The 20,417-nt window shown below is 44.2% G+C and overlaps 1 protein-coding gene across 1 annotated transcript in view; it reads right to left on the bottom strand.

Moving 5' to 3' along the window:
• Window positions 1-318: 318 nt before the first annotated feature.
• LOC146991026 (uncharacterized) overlaps window positions 319-20,417 on the bottom strand; it is a 28,810-nt gene continuing 8,711 nt past the window's right edge. The window contains exons 3-12 of the mRNA XM_085793946.1: window positions 20,094-20,267; window positions 13,202-13,375; window positions 11,994-12,187; window positions 5,397-7,282; window positions 3,903-3,955; window positions 3,492-3,706; window positions 2,968-3,239; window positions 2,742-2,861; window positions 2,527-2,668; window positions 319-629 (exon numbers count right to left, since the gene is read on the bottom strand). Of these exons, the coding sequence (XP_085650072.1) occupies window positions 319-629; window positions 2,527-2,668; window positions 2,742-2,861; window positions 2,968-3,239; window positions 3,492-3,706; window positions 3,903-3,955; window positions 5,397-7,282; window positions 11,994-12,187; window positions 13,202-13,375; window positions 20,094-20,267 (3,541 nt within the window). The remainder of the gene's footprint in view (window positions 630-2,526; window positions 2,669-2,741; window positions 2,862-2,967; window positions 3,240-3,491; window positions 3,707-3,902; window positions 3,956-5,396; window positions 7,283-11,993; window positions 12,188-13,201; window positions 13,376-20,093; window positions 20,268-20,417) is intronic.

Consider the following 20,417-nt stretch of genomic DNA (forward strand, 5'->3'; position numbering starts at 1 on the left):
CTGTTCACAGGAACTTGCTCCTCCCCCTTTTCTCCACCACAGTCCCAAGGGAGTCCAGGCTCCGCCCCACAACAGAACTCGCCTTCTGTGGCTCGGTTCAAGGTCTCGTTTCAGATTTCCATCTGCTCTCAGTTCATGTCTTGATTTCCTCACCATCTAATGCAGCCTCTTACAAGGAGATCAGTGCAGGACAAACAGCACACATTCATTTAACATTAAATACTGTACAGAGTCCAAGAGCTGACAAGGAGTGATCTACTGAGTTTACTCAAGTTTATGAGTAAAAATGAACTCAAAATAAATGTTTCATGCCATTTTCTAGATGTGTTGTGCTTCTAGGTTCAGCTGTGTTGACAGGCAGGGATCCACCTCACACAGAACTCTGATCAGAGTTGAACAAGCTGCTTCTCCTTTTTTTCGCACCGTGTCGATCACCTCCCGAGCTTTGTCTGCCCTGTTTGGTATCACAACAACAGACTCCATTTCATGGTCAGTTACCACCTTACGGTCTAGGAGTTTGTCCAGCAGCTTAGTAAGAACCGGTTCAGTGATTCTGTCAATGAACTCAGTCCGAGCAGACCTCAGCCTCTCTGCTGCTGAGACACTTGGACTCGGTTCTGGACCAGGACCTGGAAGAAAGAACATTTGTTCAAAAAGCATATCTGTGCTGTAGAAGTGTATTTGCAGTAGTGATGGAACAGCTTTCTGAAAAACAAACTATCTCGTCTGGTTTGCTTGTCTCGGTTCAGGGCTCTATAAAAAGTCCAGACAGCAGTAACCCAGAAGTCAGCAGTGATCACACCAGGTTGATCACAACTGTAAAATCTGTCCAACAACACTTCAGAGTATTTTCAACTCAAATGTGAGTTCAATATGACAAACTCATAAGTTAACTCATTGAGTGCCAACCACGTAATTTCTCGTTCCCATGCGTTGAGTGCCAAAAACGAGATTTTACGTGTTTTGCTTTTTTTTTGCTTGCGGCGGCGACGACGACCGGAGGGGAACTGTAAGTTTCGCTTTTACCCACCACGTCTCTCCCTCGACGCAGAGGGGAGGGGGGGAGGCGGGGGGGCGGTGTTTCGTACCCGTGCAGGGAAGTTACATAGTGCAGTTTCAGCTGACGTGACCCGGCTCAGGCAGCAGCGGCAGCACCATTCATCCTATTTACCATTTTTCTACCATTGCAATGAGTCTGGAAACATTATTTTAAGGCCGAAAAAATGTTACTTTAACACACACACATGTGTAAATTTGGGGACTCTACGACGAGGAGAACTGAAATAGATGACGATCAAAGTCTCATGACAGCTCATGATCTGGAAGTTTTCATCATAACTGGGCTTCTGCAAACGGAGTTCTGCATGTGGATGCAGCAGCTGCTCTGCTGCTGCTCCGCTCTCACCCGCGAGGCTGCAGCAGCTCGGAGCAGAACCAGGAAGCTCTCAGCCCACTGTCCTGCCCGGTCTTCATCTGGAGCAACACCGTGTCCTCCCCAAAGTCCTCCCGCGGTAAAATCTGATGGTCTCTGGGTCAAAGCAGACCGGCATCACCGACCCGGACCACAGCAGGACCACGACCACCGGCGGGACCGGTGTTCCCGAGCCGCTGTGGCCGACAGACCCTCACGTTCCGTGGCGAGAGGCTGTGACACGGCACGGTGCGTCTGTGTTATTGCTGTTTAGTCGATGGTGGTTTTGTGAATAGAACAACAATTGTTGTATATATTTATCTTACACGAGCCCTTTGATCCAGAAATGCGAGTGTGAGAAGAGCGACTGACACAAACAGAGCACCTTTCATAAAAGACGCTCTATCTCCTTTTCTAGAAAAAAAGCAGGGATTTTGGTGAAACCCAGCCATGTTTAGCTTGACTTTTCTCAGGAACGGAGGCATGTAGAAACAAACGGTTTGTGGCCATTTGAAGCATACAGTTTCATCTTTCAAATGAGCCACAGTATGTGTTGGTGGCAATAATATAGAATACACTATGGCTCTACAAAAATCGTCAAAAATGGTCTAAATTGCCGGTACACTTGACTAAAACTTTGGAAAGGAGCTTGGCACTCAATGAGTTAAAGGCACATGAACAGGAGGTAGAGAAGGCAAGGCCAGGCAATTTTATTTGTATAGCCCGTTTTTACAGTTTGACAGTTCAACAGTTTGTCTCAAAGGGCTTTACACAGCATCATAACAACATCCTCTGTCCTTAGACCCTCACATCAACTGAGGAAAAACTCCAGGAAAACCCTTTTAACAGGGACAAAATTGGAGAAGGGACAGCTGATTCAGGACCTGATGGGGGACTGAGCACAAAGATTTATAGTCCTTGTGTTATTGAAGGTCATTTTAGCTGCTTCATGAAGCTCCTTGGTTCTACTCTTTACCACTTTACCAGGAGTTTGACTCTCACTGGTCAACAAGAAGGGGCCACAGAATAAAAGTAGGCAGAAGGTGATCTTACGTCCAATAAGAACAGGGACAATGCTCATCAGTCAGCTCTACGTCAGGTGGATGAAGACGTACCTGATAGAGGAACTAGACACTTCCACACAGCTGTCTCGGTTTCCTCTCTGACCTCTACATTAGCAAACTCTGTGCTTGAAGGCAGGAACATCTGAAACCTTGGGGAGTAATTTGGTCCATAATCCAGGTCAAAGTTATCTTTCTGAAAACCAGTAGCACCTGTGTTAGAGTCAGTAGTTTGAGGAATCATGTCAGCTTTAGTCTGAAACACTCACCTCAGGCTGAACTACTTTGGCCTCTGGACAATGAACTGTGTAAGTTTTATTTGTTACGAGTGTGCATCTGGGAGGCGTCTCAATGAACTCATTTCCACGTTTGGTCTGCATCTGTATTAACTAGAGAACAATCAAAACATTTCATTAGAGTCGGTCTGAGCTCGAACAAACAGATTTGTCCAGCCAAGGTTCTACTGGGCTGGACTCAGTGTGCAGAGGCCTATACCTCGTTCAGGTGGACGTTAATTGGCAGCAGAAACACATTGAGGCTTTGCATCTGTGCTGTGAGGTTTTTTCGGAACAGCTGAACTTGGCTGCAAACTGATTTCTTGTCGTTCCACAAGCTCCATATAAGATCCTTAACCCAGACCAGGCCAAAGAGAGAGAGATGAGGGACTGAGATGATCACATGAGTGTCTGTGATCTCCAGTGGTTTGATGAAGCTCATTCCATCGTCAGTGATGTGGGCGACAGACAGCAGACCGTTACAGAGCAGAGCTGTGAAAACACACAGACAACCACCTTGTTACAGCTGTGGTGATCATTTCAGTCATTGTTGCCACATCAGGAAATTCATCCTAGGAGCCTGGTAAGGGATGATGATGAGTCTTTTTGACTGCTCATTTAAGCCACTAACAGCAAAACTTTAAGTAACACACACAAGAGCAGTTTCTGTCTTAATTTCATTGAATGAATAAATTTACACATCAATTAGATGGTTACATGACTTAAGTTATATCACTTGCTCACCATCCTTTGTTTCACAATGTGGGAGGTGGAGTTGAAGGACTGCATCCTCAGGACACTGGATACTGAACAGCGGTCCTGCAGCCATCTTGCCAACTGATTGGAGGCGAGTATCATCCCATTGGACAGTCCTGTAGAGCAGCTCCGCCCCCTGAGCCATAACAAACACTAGTCTAGTTGAAGTACACTGGAACTTGCCTGGACCAGGACACCTGAACCTGTGGGACAGAGAAGGCTGAGTGACCACCTCAGACCCTGGGTTGCTCCTGACTCAGCTGAATGACAGCTGATCCAACTGTGATCCATGATGTTCCTTCAGGCCATGAGGCCAACACTGTCTGCTGTGGCTCAGAAAAAGCTGCAGAGGAAGAGGAAGGTACTTTGCCTAAGACTGTGAGTTTATTACATGTTTACCTGTATGAGACTTGTATGGATTCAGTTTCCAGTTCAGGTGTGATGATCGTCGGCTGTGAGTCAGATTGAAACAACATCAAAGGGTTAACTGCAGTTGAAAATATATATTGTGTTGAGTGAAGCCAACAGATTTGTTCCACAGTCCTCAGTGGACATAGTCTGAGAGGACTGACAGCGTCTGCAGAACCATCTCCATTGGAATGAGGTGGATGGGCAAACCTACAAAATGAAAGCAATACACTGGGGCGGTGTTTAGCTAACTTGGTAGAGCACCTGCCCCATGTGTTGAGGCTATAGTCCTCACTGCAGGTGACCCCATTCCGACGAAATTAGATCTAGCTGAGAGCCGCGTACAGCCATATAATGCGAGTCTACAGGGCAACAATGGGAATGCAGCCTTTAAATAACACATTATTTTCCTCTCCTCTCCTCTTCTCAGTATATTCTTGAACTGTCATTTTCTGTTGTACTTTGTAGTTTGGCCTTGGTGTCTCGCACTCTCTCTGTGTTTCCGCAGCGTGGCTTGTTGCTACCGCTAATGCTACGGTTCGTTTCTGCGTGTTTCCGAAAATGAGCAGCTGGATGAAGTTCAGCTTCCACAGGCTTCCTCTCCTCAACCTGGACTCACTAAAGCTCCGGCTAGTTGCGCTAAAAATGGACCTGCCTGAATGCCGAAGCAGAATGATTATTATCAGAATGAACCGGGCAGCGCTCAGAGATGACATCATCCAGGTCAGAGGTCAGTAGGTCAACCTACAGACCCCGGATGTTGATAACAGCTAACCCTGGACTCAGAGGGGATAGCAATAGCGTATCATAACAGAATATTGGTGAAATGAACGAGTTTTGTGGCAAATAATGTGTTATTGAGGCCCTGTCCACACAAATATGCAGCTTCATTGAATCCGATCTTTTTCTTAATCGTTTTGAAAAAAATCTCTGTAAACACGGCATCGTTTCCAGAAATATCTGCGTCCACACGGATCCAGTGAAAACGACCCAAAACGCTGTAGTACCTACTCCAGGCGTGCGTGGAGCGTGTGTGGAGCTGTAGCGCTGCCACACATAAACACTTAAGACAGAGAAGAAGACGGGAAGTCCCCGCTGAAATTCAAGAGAAGAAGTCCCCCGCTGTATTCAAACTCAAACATGGGATTAAATGTTGACAGGGAGTCGTATCAGTGTAAATATGACGATCAGTGATGATCGTCCATAGACTGTGTAGCTGCTGTAGCGGTGTGTGTCTCAGGTTACAGGTAGAGCGGTAACGCTGGGGCAGCGTTTTTCAAATTTTCCCACTCTTGGACCCATTATAATAAATTATTATCATTATTATTATTATTTTCATTATTATACTAACCTGATAGTGTGCAACTCATCTATCTAGTGCTGACTGAAACCACAATCTTAGCTATGGGTTTATACACTAAAGGCCTCATCGTTCGTGCCAGCATTGGAGATGTTGAGCCCTTAAATCTGGATAGAATCTCTTACCTTCAGCTTTGACTCTTCCTCAGGGACCTTCAGTTTTAAGGCTTCCTCAGAGACCTTAAGCTTTGAGTCGTCCTCAGAGACCTTCAGCTTTGAGTCGTCCTCAGAGACCTTAAGCTTTGAGTCGTCCTCAGAGACCTTCAGCTTTGAGTCGTCCTCAGAGACCTTCAGCTTTGAGTCGTCCTCAGAGACCTTCAGCTTTGAGTCGTCCTCAGAGACTTTCAGCTTTGAGTCGTCCTCAGAGACCTTCAGCTTTGAGTCATCCTCAGAGACCTTCAGTTTTGTGTCATCCTCAGAGACCTTCAGCTTTGAGTCTTCCTCAGAGACCTTCAGCTTTGAATCATCCTCAGAGGACTTCAGCTCTGAGTCATCCTCTGAGGCCTTCAGCTTTGAGTCATCCTCAGACTCCTTAAGCTTTGAGTCGTCCTCAGAGACCTTCAGCTTTGAGTCGTCCTCAGAGACCTTCAGCTTTGAGTCGTCCTCAGAGACCTTCAGCTTTGAGTCCTCCTCAGAGACCTTAAGCTTTGAGTCGTCCTCAGAGACTTTCAGCTTTGAGTCGTCCTCAGAGACCTTCAGCTTTGAGTCGTCCTCAGAGACCTTCAGCTTTGAGTCCTCCTCAGAGACCTTCAGCTTTGAGTCGTCCTCAGAGACCTTTAGCTTTGAGTCCTCCTCAGAGACCTTCAGCTTTGAGTCGTCCTCAGAGACTTTCAGCTTTGAGTCGTCCTCAGAGACCTTCAGCTTTGAGTCGTCCTCAGAGACTTTCAGCTTTGAGTCGTCCTCAGAGACCTTCAGCTTTGAGTCGTCCTCAGAGACTTTCAGCTTTGAGTCGTCCTCAGAGACCTTCAGCTTTGAGTCGTCCTCAGAGACCTTCAGCTTTGAGTCGTCCTCAGAGACCTTCAGCTTTGAGTCGTCCTCAGAGACTTTCAGCTTTGAGTCGTCCTCAGAGACCTTCAGCTTTGAGTCGTCCTCAGAGACTTTCAGCTTTGAGTCGTCCTCAGAGACCTTCAGCTTTGAGTCGTCCTCAGAGACTTTCAGCTTTGAGTCGTCCTCAGAGACCTTCAGCTTTGAGTCGTCCTCAGAGACTTTCAGCTTTGAGTCCTCCTCAGAGACCTTCAGCTTTGAGTCGTCCTCAGAGACCTTCAGCTTTGTGTCATTCTCAGAGACCTTCAGCTTTGAGTCGTCCTCAGAGACCTTCAGCTTTGTGTCATCCTCTGAGACCTTCAGCTTTGTGTCATCCTCTGAGACCTTCAGCCTAGAGTTGTCCTCAGACTCCTTCAGCTTTGAGTCTACATCAGAGACCTTCAGCTTTGAGTCATCCTCAGAGACCTTCAGCTTTGAGTCATCCTCAGAGACCTTCAGCTTTGAGTCGTCCTCAGAGACTTTCAGCTTTGAGTCGTCCTCAGAGACCTTCAGCTTTGAGTCGTCCTCAGAGACCTTCAGCTTTGAGTCCTCCTCAGAGACCTTAAGCTTTGAGTCGTCCTCAGAGACCTTCAGCTTTGAGTCGTCCTCAGAGACTTTCAGCTTTGAGTCGTCCTCAGAGACCTTCAGCTTTGAGTCGTCCTCAGAGACTTTCAGCTTTGAGTCGTCCTCAGAGACCTTCAGCTTTGGGTCGTCCTCAGAGACTTTCAGCTTTGAGTCGTCCTCAGAGACCTTCAGCTTTGAGTCGTCCTCAGAGACTTTCAGCTTTGAGTCGTCCTCAGAGACCTTCAGCTTTGAGTCGTCCTCAGAGACTTTCAGCTTTGGGTCGTCCTCAGAGACCTTCAGCTTTGGGTCGTCCTCAGAGACCTTCAGCTTTGAGTCGTCCTCAGAGACCTTCAGCTTTGAGTCGTCTTTAGAGACCTTTAGCTTTGTCTCTGCTCTGTTCAGGTCAGGTTTGACATCAGAGAAACCTGTTCGAGCAGAAGAAACAATGCAAATGTTAGAAATCAGTGTTTGCTGTTGCTGTTAAATTTAAAAATTTAGAAAATTCATACCAAGCCAATGGTACATGCTACAGTTTTGAAACGTTCACCAAAGTATAGCCCCAATACTGCTGAAACTTTTGTCCACTTAAACTAACAAATTATCAAATCCAAAAATAAAAAATAAATATTCCTGCTGAATACATTTGCAATCTTCCTGAAAGAAACTGACAATATTTTCATGGCTGATGAGGTTTGGGAAATATCAGCATTCTAGAGGTTCCAGAGGTTGTGAGTTCAAGCTCCAGCGAGGGTGATGTGATGACACATCAAAATGCCAATAGTCTTGATGGTGGCATTAAAGCACATCTCTAAATTTCAAAACTTTGAAAATTCATAACAAATCAACCATATGTGCAACAGCTTTCAAATTGCCTAATTTTGCCTAAAATTACCCAGCCCCAACCATTGCTGCGCAGCATCTATAATTTGAGGATTGGAACCGAATGAGTTCAACGTTTATTTGGTCGTTTTCAGAAATTACAACTGTCCAGAGATCAAGGTGGAATGGTTTTACCCTGTTTGGGTAACACAGTGAAAAACAAACAATTCACCTGGGAAAAAAAGGTTCCTCAGAACATTAATTACACCATAAAGCAACAAACTGGAACAGCATCAATGTTGGCGAAGGTGCAGCATCATGTCAACAGGTCATTTTTTCAAGAAAGGACTTTAAGAAATAAATGGACCCACTCCCTATTATGGCCTGCTCCATAGGGAGACAGTTTCTGATATGAAAGACTCATACACAGTGAAATTTAAATTTTAGCTTCATGTACCTTGCCTGTGATGGCTCTGTCTGTTGTCCTATGTTTCAATTGTTGTATTTAAGGCAAAAACAGTCAGACTGATAAGAGGAAACAGAGTTTCAGTACTCACAGGTTTTGTCTCTAGAAGATATAATCTTCATGTTCCAGCGGCAGCCGATCCTGTAGGAACAAACACCAGAGTCAGAGGAAAATAATCAGATTTGTTTTTATCAAACCAAACTTTGATGATCCAGGATCAAGGTCTTTTTTATTTTTCAAATATAACAAATACAAGAAATACAATTCACACATGGAACAAACAAGATTAGTTCCTGTCCAAACAAACAAATTTCCCGTGCCCCCCACCCACTTGTACTGGAACCCAAGAAAATTTCAATACATCCAGATTGACACATACACAGACTAGGTGAATAAAAAAGAAGACTATAACGAAGTGAAAATGAAGAAGAAAAAAAACAAAACAAAAACAAAACAAAACAAAACAAAAAAAAACTTAACTAACTTCTGTAACTTCTGTTACGTGTTTGTGCTATGAGTATGTGGTGTGCGAGCCACCAAATGGAATTGCCCTTTAACACTAGAACCGCCAACTGCTGTTCATTGGACGACTTTGATTTTCGTTTGTGCATAACTTTATTTTAAAAAAAACACTGAAGTCCACCAGTCTGTGACTTTTCCTAAAATGATGTTGGGCAGCATCCCCTTTTGTTAAATACAATAAATATTATTCACACAAAAAAATGTCGATCATGTTTGTCTCATTTTTACCTGTAACCGCCACGTTCGTTCATTGGACGACCAGAGAATTCACCGATTTGCGCCGACATTATTGGGCTTATGCGCTCTCTCTCTCTCTCTCTCTCTCTCTCTCTCTCTCTCTCTCTCTCTCTCTCTCTCTCTCTCTCTGTCTGTGTCTGTGTGTACACGTGCGCAGGAAGGAAAAAAAAAGATTGTTTATACGGTGGAACCCCGGCTTTACAGGCGGGGGGCGGGGTTCCTATGGTATGCCCCCCCCCCCGCCTCGCGGAGGCTGCGGGGTGTAGCCTACTTCTCGGCCCAGAGTAGCAGTTAAAAGACTACGACAAATTTAACACGTATACAGCACTAATTAACTCATTGAGTGCCAACCACGTAATTTCTCGTTTTTCGTTCCCATGCGCTGAGTGCCAAAAACGAAATTTTACGTTTTTTGCTTTTTTTTTTTAATTATGAAAATAGACACTTTAATACACATTATGTGTAAATTTGGGGACTCTACGACGAGGAGAACTGAAATAGATGACGATCAAAGTCTCATGACAGCTCATGATCTGGAAGTTTTCATCATAACTGGGCTTCTGCAAACGGAGTTCTGCATGTGGATGCAGCAGCTGCTCTGCTCTCACCTGCGCTGCTGCTCCAGCAGCTCAGAGGAGAAACAGGAAGCTCTCAGCCGACAGTCCCGCCCGGTCTTCATCTGGAGCAACACCGTGTCCTCCCCAAAGTCCTCCCGCGGTAAAATCTGATGGTCTCTGGACCAAAGCAGACCGGCACCACCGACCCGTACCACAGAAGGACCACGACCACCGGCGGGACCGGTGTTCCCGAGCCGCTGTGGCCGACAGAGCCTCACGCTCCGCGGCGAGAGGCTGTGACACGGCACGGTGCGTCTGTGTTATTGTTGTTTAGTGGCGCCCCCCCGCCCCCGATGGTGGTTTTGTGAATAGAACAACCATTGTTGTATATATTTATCTTACACGAGCCCTTTGATCCAGAAATGCGAGTGTCAGAAGAGCGACAGACACAAACAGAGCACCTTTCATAAAAGACGCTCTATCTCCTTTTCTAGAAAAAAAGGAGGGATTTTGGTGAAACCCAGCCATGTTTAGCTTGACTTTTCTCAGGAACGGAGGCACGTAGAAACAAACGGTTTGTGGCCATTTGAAGCATAAAGTTAAACCTTTCAATTGAGCTACAGTATGTGTTGGTGGCAATAATATAGAATACACTATGGCTCTAAAATAAAAAGTCAAAAATGGTCTAAATTGCCGGTACACTTGACTAAAACTTTGGAAAGGAGCGCGGCACTCAATGAGTTTGCTTTATTACAGTTCGTCCAATGAACGATTCATGGCGGTTATAGGTATACAGTGGCCAACGGCGGTGCTAGTGTTAAGGGATTAATAATGTAGTCTTGAGTCTTGAGTCATAACAGCGGACCTCTCCTGGACCAACATCACATCACTGGACAATAAAGTCATGTGCTCCTTTTCAGAGGTGGCAAGTAACAAAGTACAAATACTTCGTTACTGTACTTAAGTAGATTTTTCAGGTATCTGTACTTTACTTGAGTATTTAATTTTCTGACGACTTTTTACTTTTACTCCCTACATTTATACGCAAAAATATGTAGGCCTACTTTCTACTCCTTACATTGTAAAAACAAGCTTGTTACTTTTTTTTTTTGACACAACGTAAAAGCACCGGTAAAAGACGTGATGAACTAGAGAGGGGAAGAGGGAGAAGAGGAGGGAGGGGGGCGGTAGCGTAGAGAGAGAACCGAGTTACCAACTTGTAGCCTACTGTAGCAGCGACATGGAGGCAGCAGCATGGAGGAAGGAAGCGACGGTGGTCGGCCTATCCGACGGGGGGGTTGAACACTGTACAATCAGCGCAATATAGCGCATTTACCGTTTAGGAGCGGCAAAGCGCAACCTGTCAATGTGCCCGTGTCTGTGTGTACGTGCGCGCGCGCGTACGTGTACGTGCGGTGCACGTGAGAGAGACGACAGGTGGACTGACTGACAGAGATGAGAGGTGATGAAAAGCTGTTTAAAAATGAGGTCTGTGGCCGCCCAAACGTTGGGAAACACTGCCTCTGGTCAGTTCAATCTTGATAATTCTGTCTGAACTTTTTTTTGTTTAACAAAATTATCAAATGATGTAGGTTTCATTAACGGCAAAAATTCATTTTTACTTTTTACTTTTACTTTGAAAGTACATTTCAGAGCTTGTACTTTCTTACTTTTACTTAAAGCAGATATCAGTGGAATGTTTTTGTTAATATAAGTCCTAAATAGTCCTATTTTCCGTCAGCAATCACTTACATGAAGTATTTCAGCCTAAACACGAGTCTCTCCGTCACTCTGCTCTGCTGTAACCCGAGGAGAAAATTTTCCTTGTGGGATACAAGTGTTATCCAATGAGGGGAGAGAACGGCATGAAGGGCTGTGTGTGCAGCCAAGGGATGCGCGTGAATGTGGTGACGTAGCACGAGGACCAATTGATGCCTGACAAGGGCGGGGGCTGCTAACTCATGGTGCGTTCAAGGAAACTCGTACTTTGTGTTTTTCCTTCCTGTGAAGTCATACCAGTTCGATCTGGTACGAGTTCACGGGTCGGAAGTTACGAGTGGCCGTTATAGGGAACTTTCACAGACAACAGGACGGTAAAAACACGAGCTACGGGTTACCTGGAACGCTACCAAGTCGTAGTTGTGACTTGAAGCTGTAACTTACGGTTTCAAAAGCCTGCCTTGAACACAGCATTAGCCGAAACGGCCGTGCCGATGATATCTGCTTTAAGTAAAGGAGTTGAATCAGTACTTCTACTTTTACCAGAGTATTTTTTTACACATGTATCTGTACTTCTACTTAAGTACAGAATATGAGTACTTTTGCCACCTCGGCTCCTTTTACTGAGGAGACACAGAGAACACCCTGACCTGCTGTATCTTTGTGTGGTTTGGAAACTGAACTGAACCACCTTCAACTGAACGTGCAGTGCATAATGAGTGCAGGAAGAAAGGTCATTGGTGCCTCACTCCTGGACATCTACAGCAACTGCCAAAAATATCTACACTGAGAATGAGTGATGAAAGCAGCATGGACTGATCCATCCCTCTACTGACCTCAGAGTCTCCAGTCTACAGTCTGGACTCTCCACAAGAGCATGAAGATCCTTTCGGTCTGAATCCTGCAGGTCGTTGTCACTCAGGTCCAGTTCTCTCAGGTGGGAGGGGTTGGACTTCAGAGCTGAGACCAGAGAAGAACAGCTGATCTCTGACAAACTGCAGCTCTTCAATCTGAATAAAGAATAAAAGCAGTGAGTTGAGGACAAAGCTCCTTGTTGACAGCGTTCAGTGTCTCATCATCTGTTCAGAGCTGAAGAAGGTTTAGAAAGAACAAGTTTAGAAAATCAAAGTCAAACAGCTGAGGCAACAGGAAGCAGGTTAAAACAGTCCCATCCAGAGAGAGAAAACAGCTCATTAATATTCATGAGAAGCTGCTGCTGCTTCAACACAGATGTAGTGACTCCGCCTCTTCAACTCTGCCAGCTCCACCTGTGACTCCATCTATAGAGGGTATGCACATGATGTCACGGTACTCGGAAGTCGCTGTGGAACGTCCACTGAGTGGCAAAAATATGAGTGGCAGAGCCGCTAAAGTTTAAAAGCAACGCAGTAACGGAGCGATTTCCTCCGAGCCCACACAAGTCTGACATGTCTAGCTTTACCAGCATGTAAAGCAGCAGCATGACCTAACAGAGCTGCTAAAAATCTTGAGGATACGTCTCACTTTGACCGAGTTACATTCAACAACCTGTTCTCAATGACGGAAAGTAAATTCACTGGAGCTGTAATTTATTTGATCGATCAGCTGTGTTTACAGGTTCAGGTGTCATAGTTCTGATGTTTAGACAGATAAATTAGTCCTCTAACACATCCTACAGTTTGACTGGTCAGAGTTTTTCAGAATAAAAGCAGCTCGGGTTTAAGTGTTGGGAGTCACTGTCAGGACGACAGTAACAGCTGTAATCTCGTCCCTCTGCACATTAACAGTGAGCCTGTCAGTCACTCTGCAGGTGCCGCGGTCACACTGTGTTGCAGGATGGTCAGTGTCCGTGGAGCAGACGGTTTTGGGGAGCTGGTTGTCGATTCCTTTTGACATCAATTTGTTTCGATATAAGATATTTTATCCAGTTTATGAGTCCACCGCTATCCACCAGCATGTTGAGGGAGGTTTGTTTTGCAGCTTAGTGTCAACACAACTTTCACATCACATTCATCTGAGCACAGAAATAAAACATGGAGTCTGACCTTAGAGTCTCCAGTCTACAGTCTGGATTCTCCAGAAAACCACTCAGATCCTTCACTCCTGACTCCTGCAGCTTGTTTTCACTCAGGTCCAGGAGTCTCAGGTGGGAGGGGTTGGACTTCAGAGCTGAGACCAGAAAAGGACAGCTGATCTCTGACAAACTGCAGTTGATCAATCTAAACAAAGAATAACAGATGTAGATTAAATCATTGGTAATGGATCAGATGTGGCCTGATCAATGATCAGTGTCTAAATGAGTAGAGGGACTTTGTCTCAAAGGGCTTTATATGGCATCACAACAACATCCTCTGTCCTTAGACCCTCACATCCACTTCTGTTATTGGGCCTCAAAGAGCCCTGAGCTCTATCAGAGCGTTTCAGACATGTTAGATCTACAGTGGCAGGAAAATCAGCTCCTTTTGGAACATTGAAGCCTGTAAATCTGTTTGAACAGACACCAAGATTAAAATGATCAACAGTGCAATTATTTTGTAAATGACAGGCTGTTATGGAACCTTCATCGTCCATACAGGTGATGCACACGCAGGTGTGTGCAGCGGGTGGGAGCAGCAACAATATGTCATAGAGTTTCATTTCTATAGACTCTGAATAAGCTGAACAGGTGGAATGGATCTGAGATGAGAAAGCAGGAGTGTGGAGTCTGAGGGAGGAGCGAAAACCCAACATGGAGTTTGATTAAACAGGGCTTTCCTCAGTGGAAGTGATTTAACTGACGGCGCTCTGACAGTCGCACCGTGTGAACAGATGCAGTTGAAGACGGTAATGGGTCCAACGCCCACGTTAAAATATTTCACAAAACATCAGTGGCATCCTGAAGCGCCTGTCTCCTCCCTTCATGCTTACGTTCACCTCCAAGACCTGAACATGACTCTGCTTAAAAGATGGTTCAGAATATTTACTTTGCATCCGCTTCTCAGCCAATCAGAGTTCCGACTAATCCTGTATAATGCCACCTACTGTATAGACCATTCCTATGTTTGTAAACAATGATGACGTATGTTGTGGGCGGGGCTTCACTGGTGGCAGAATGTGACAGCTGATCTGGTGTCAACAGTGGAGAGCCGGCCGGCATCGAGAGGAAGATGGATCATACCGAGGCCTTCTCTGATTATTTTAATAATTTGTCAACAGAGAACAGGTTGTCATACCTGAGCAAATTAACCATTAGCAACGGGGTGCGGTTTCCTGACCCTTACTCTCTGTCCGGTCCCTGGTCTGATCCAACTAAATGGCCAAAGGTCCAGTGGCCGGCCGCCGGACATCTTTCTGTATCTTGTGGAAAAGCCCAGCGTCTACACTCAGGAGAAACTGAAGGCATACAAATCCCTCGATGCCTACAATTTTGTTCTTTGTGGCCATGTCCAGGACATTGAATATTTCGATTTGTCTGATGGTTTTTGTGTGTTACGGACCGACGTACTGCCGAGCCAGCGACAGGGACACAAAACGCTGCTGTATAAGACGTGGGCGATCATCAACAGGTCCACCAGCTATATACTGACAGCAAACTGTACTTGTATGGCTGGGTAAGTATTGTTTAATGTATATGAACAGTTTATTTAACGGATCCATGTCTATTATTTCTGTATAACAGTCAGATCGTTGTTAGGCTATGTATTACTGACCGTTGCTAGGGACGCCGCTCTGATCGGCCAGGCTACTCATGACCCAAGTGTGTGTAAAAATTATGAATGAATGTCATATAGGGGTGTGAACGTGTACACGTGTAAACGTGTACACGTGATGTAACAGTAAACGTTTAATATAAATCCCTAAATCCCACGCAATTTTTTATCTACATATTTTTATACATTGACCAGAATATAAGACGTATATCTTTTCCGTCGAAAAAAGTCTGAAAAATACGGGTCGTCTTATATTCGGGGTCTATATGCAAATCAGCGGGTGACACCCATAGACTGTAAAGGTGACACCAAACAACATCTGCCCAAGCAAGTCAGAGCTTCTCTCACACTCACGTCTGTGACCTGGAGAGATGCACCGCATCTGAGAGGAAGACCGCGCGTGTTGCCAGCTCAACTCTACTCGACTCGGTTTAGGTCCGAGTTTAAATCTTGGCTGAGTTCTTCATAGTGTACATATTTTAGTACATGTTCACATCCCTAGTGAATATTATCTAGATTGATGTTTGTTTGTTTTTTTTACATTAAATTCACCCTCTAATGTGGGCTCATCATCACAGGTTAGGGTCGTGCTGCAGCCATGCAGCTGCGCTGCTTTTTAAAGTTGAGCTGTATGTCAGGATGGGAAGGACAGAGACAGCAAGCACATCAGGAGCCTGCATGTGGAAAGACATGTCCAGGAGAGAGGTCAAGCCAGCACCCCTGAGTCAGATCAATTTCAGAAAGCCAAAGAGAACAGACAGTCAGCTGAAAGATCTACCTGAGAGAAGTGGCAAGCTTAATTTGAAAGGCATGGACATCAATTTATTTCAGACTTATCAAGTTCATTTTCAGTCATGTTTATCCTAATGAATATGTTCAGCTATTATTTTTTCTATATAAGGTAATTTTTCTGGACACAAAGTGGTTGATGAGGAGAGTACTTAAATGTGTTGTTCTAAACTGAAACATTTGAGACAAAACTTACAGGTTTAACTATATTGAGACTAATAACCATCTTTTGTTACATTATAGAGCTGACTGATGATGACATAAGGGAGCTGAGGGACCTTGCACCTAATGCTGCAGTTCTCACCAGTATGGACCTGAGTGACACAGACTCTGCATCTGAATCAGACTCAGAGACAAACATCCCAGAGCCCCTTATATCTGTTTATGACAAACAGTTAAGGGGCCTCCCACGACATGCTCTGCAGGGTAAGTGTTTTGAGATGTTTCAGAAACTGAGAAAGAAGCTCACGGCAGACCAATGCGAGACCCTGGAGATGACCACCAGGGAGCAATCAAAATGCAGAGCCTGGCACAAACACAGAGAGGGCAGAATAACAGGCACATCCTTCCACCGTTTGTGCACAGCTGGAGAGCCTACAGATAGTTACACTCAAAATATTATGAAGTACAATCAACATGATTTACAAGCACCAGCCATACTCTGGGGGAGGGACATGGAGGACAGAGCAAGGAAATATTACACAGACGAAATGAAGAAACATCACACAAATTTCTTTGCCAGACTCTCTGGTCTTGTTGTTCGCCCAGACCACTTATATCTAGGTGCATCGCCTGATGGAGTTGTGAACTGTGAATGTTGTGGGAGGGGAACCCTGGAGATTAAGTGCCCATATAAATACAGAGAGGGACTAACTGGATGCAGCGAAGACTCACAGTTCTGCCTGGACACAAATGGAAAGCTGAAGAGGAACCATCCGTACTATTCTCAGGTCCAGCTGCAGATTTTCATGTGTGATGTCTCCTACAGTGACTTTGTAGTCTGGATCAAACAGAACATGGTCATCAATCGAATTATGAGAGATGATGACTTGCTACTGAGAGCCGTGCCCAAGGCTGAACAACTCTTCCTTGACCATCTTCTGCCAGAGCTATTGACCCGAAGCATGGATCCCAGCCTCCAAGATGAACACACATTGTACTGTCTGCACTGCAACAGGCCAGACTACGGAAAGATAATTCACTGTGCAAAATGCAAAAGTCGCTTCCACTACAAGTGTGTCCAGATTAAAAGAAGGTCGTGTAAGTGGCTTTGCGAGCAGTGCAGGATCTAAAAGGCTGAAGAGGCCCACATGGACATGATGTAAATGGTTAAAAGCATCTCACAGTTAAACTTGCAAACTGACATGTTAACAACTTACTAGTACACACACACACTCTACTATAACACATGCTAATCTATTTCTATGTCTATCTATCTGTATATATTCAATACACATTTTATTCTGTTGTAACATAATTTACTGTACTTCCACCCTAAATATTGTGTTAATTTGAAAGAAATTGTTTGTAAAAATGAAAAAGTAGTTTCTGTACAATTTAAATCATCATTTATTCATGCATCAGATGTCACTCAATTCATTGTTAAAGAGTGTTGTGGACTTTTATTTAAACCTTTTCTCTTAATGTTGAAGTCAAAGTTCATTTGTCACACCATAACATAACACAGCATAACATAACACAGAGGACTTGTGTCAACTTTAGTAAAACAATTCAACAATTAAAACACTGGGCAGTAGATTCAACTAAAATAATAATGTGGTAATAAAACCAGGCACTTTCTTTTTCACATTGTGAATGATTAGCTGCATCTATCTTTTGGGCACTACACTTTGGCAAAGATTTGTTAATGCTCCGCAAACTATCACCATATCGTCCAGTAGGTCCACCTGAGTAAGTGGAATAACAGATGTTAATATTTTGAAGGTTTTCCATCGACCTATGACTCGTTCCACATGTATTCTCACATTTGACAGGCTTCTTGATGTGTCAACTTCATAAGCAGAGAGCTGTTTCTTGCCTTTTGTAAAGTGTGGGATATGAAGAGTGGCTCCCTATGCTGCAAGGTCCTCCCTTATCAAAAACCCTCGATCAGCCAGAATATCATCCCTTGGCTCCAGCAGTTCAAAGAATCCTGATTTTGCTGTTATTTCTTTGTCAGAAACACGACCTCCCCAACCTGCCGACAAAAAAGAAATTGCTCCTGCTGGTGTTATACCAATTAAATATTTAATTGTGTTGTGGTGTTTATAGTTCGACCATGTCTGTGCTCGAGCAGTGAGATTCTTAGCTCTCTCAATAAAAATCTCTGTACAGTCAATAATACAGCGGCATTGCCTATATTTTCTCTTAAAACATTTTGGCATTTTCCTAAGTACACACTCTCTGGATGGCCATTTGATTTTTGGTTTCAATGTCTGTGCCATTATGGGGAGCCATTTTCTTAAAATACTGGAGATGACAGTTTCTCTTACACTAAATCTAAAGGCAATGTCCCTGTTTCTTAGGCCCAAGCGCAGCTTCATCAAAACTACTAACAAGTGATCTTCCAAGTTTAAAGTTCCATGCATCATCACTACACTATCTTTCAGTTTTGAGAGCAACCACTCAAAAATTATAGTGGTCAGTCCAGTATAGAAAAGGAACAGTTGAGCTTTGACTCTGATTGAGTTGAAAGAAAATCTCCTGCTGCCAAGTGCCTCCTTCAGCTGCTCATTCTCCTCTTTGAGTGCGTTGCATGTTTTGCGCAAGTTGACACATTCTGCCTGAAGCCGATCATGCTGGACTTTGAGTTCATTGTAGGTGGCTTGAGGGACCATGGCATCTTTTTTAACTGAGAGAGAGATGATACAATGCATGATGAGAAAAAAAATCATGCCTTGGCAAAAAGAATAAACAAGATTACTGGACAAAAAAAGCAATCTTGAACTACTCAGACTGTCCTGCATAGGTGGTTTATGGAGCTACCTTTAATACTGCATGGTCACAAAAATAGGGTCCCTGGCCTAACAAGCATGTGTGAAACTCTTACGTGTACAAATCGGCTCTTGATGCTCCGAGTCTGTTGTTGGTTCCCTGGTGGAGGACTGTTGAGCTGCTGTGAGAGAGCTTGTTGTGTCAGCCAGACAGGTATGTAGGTGGGGAGAGGACATGCAGCTTGTTTCAGCCCTCTTTCTTCTCCTATTTAACCTAAAACCAAAACACATAGAATATTTGTTAAGATATCCTTACACTCTTGGTAAGGGAAAATGATGGCAAAAAAGTGAGAAGAGCAACGTTACCTGTCCAATTTCTTGGCCGCATCCAGACTTTGACTTCAAAGTCTGGATTTTCAGCATCCATGCTTGACTCTCCTGTAAGACAGCACCAATCATTTATTAAACATGTGGTCAGTCATGGTGCAGAGATGTCGCAAATATGACCAGCGTGGGGGCAATCTGGTTTGTTTACATGATAGCTTCCGAGTTAGCAGTTAGCTGTTGCTAGTCGTTGACCCAAGTTAACTGCTAACTTGGGTCAACGGTTGTAACGGCACGAAATAGCGGGGATGCCCATTGCTGCCGTAACCTACTTATCCTCACTGACTACATGTTTGTGTGTGATAAACAGTGGAGAAAATCTTACCTGATATGAAATGCGCACTGCAGAGCCGAGAATTTCTGATAACTTCATCGGTCCAGTCTGTCCGTTTGATTGCCTGCAACCACAGACGTCTTCGATTTGCCTCAAATGGTGTCTTCGACGACGGAATACGATAAAAATGAAGCCGGTTGTCTTTTTTTCCATTCCGGTTTTGACACCCAACGGCACAACAGGACATTTCCCCTCTTTTTTCTCTCTATTTTCTCTCTATTTTCTCTATTCTTTCCGACTGTAGTTACCTCCGCTCCGAGTGTATTTGCTGCTTTACTTCCGTTATTTTTCTGCCACCAGTAAGCGTTCGCAACTCTGGCTACGTCATCGTGACGTCGATGCCGAAGTGGTCTATTGGAGTATGTAGACACAAATTACCTGCCTTCCGTTTCAACCATACTCTCATTCACACAACATACATTCTCCTCTTATGTACATTCTTCTCTTACATACATTCATACTTAGGCTGTGAGAGTGAAAATATATTTATGAGATAAAAATGCATGGATGTGTGAGTAAAAATGTATAAAGGTGTGAGTGAAAATATGTATGTTTGTGTGAGTAAATATGTATGAATCTTTAAGTGTAAATGTATAAATATGAGAGAAAAATAGATGAATGTGTGAGTGAACATATTTGAATGTGAGAGTAAAAATGTATAAATATGAGAGTGAAAATACATGCATGTGGAAGGAGAATATGTGTGTGTGACAAGGCCACAATGAATTATGTCACGTACAGCCCCTCATCTGTCACCTGCTGCTGTGTTCAAGTGTGACCAGAGAAACAGCTTGATCTTGGTCCTCACCTGAGAGTCTCCAGTTTACAGTGTGGACTCTCCAGTCCACCAGACAGCAGCTTCACTCCTGAGTCCTGCAGGTCGTTGTGACTCAGGTGCAGGTGTCTCAGACTGGAGGACTGGGAGCTGAGGACTGAGGACAGAGCTTCACAGCTTCTCTCTGAAAGGTCACAGCTGTTTAGGCTGAAGAGATGATCAGGAGGAATTAAAGACAGAGGTGTTTTATATAATAATTAGGGTTGTCAATTGATTAAAAGAAATTAACTAATTAATCGCACAATTTTCTGGAATTAACCGTGATTAATTTATCAACGAATAAACTGCATTTGTCCA

This window comes from Trachurus japonicus, chromosome 2 (assembly GCF_045865225.1).
Source record: "Trachurus japonicus isolate A0001 chromosome 2, Traja_1.0".
Taxonomy (NCBI): domain Eukaryota; kingdom Metazoa; phylum Chordata; class Actinopteri; order Carangiformes; family Carangidae; genus Trachurus; species Trachurus japonicus.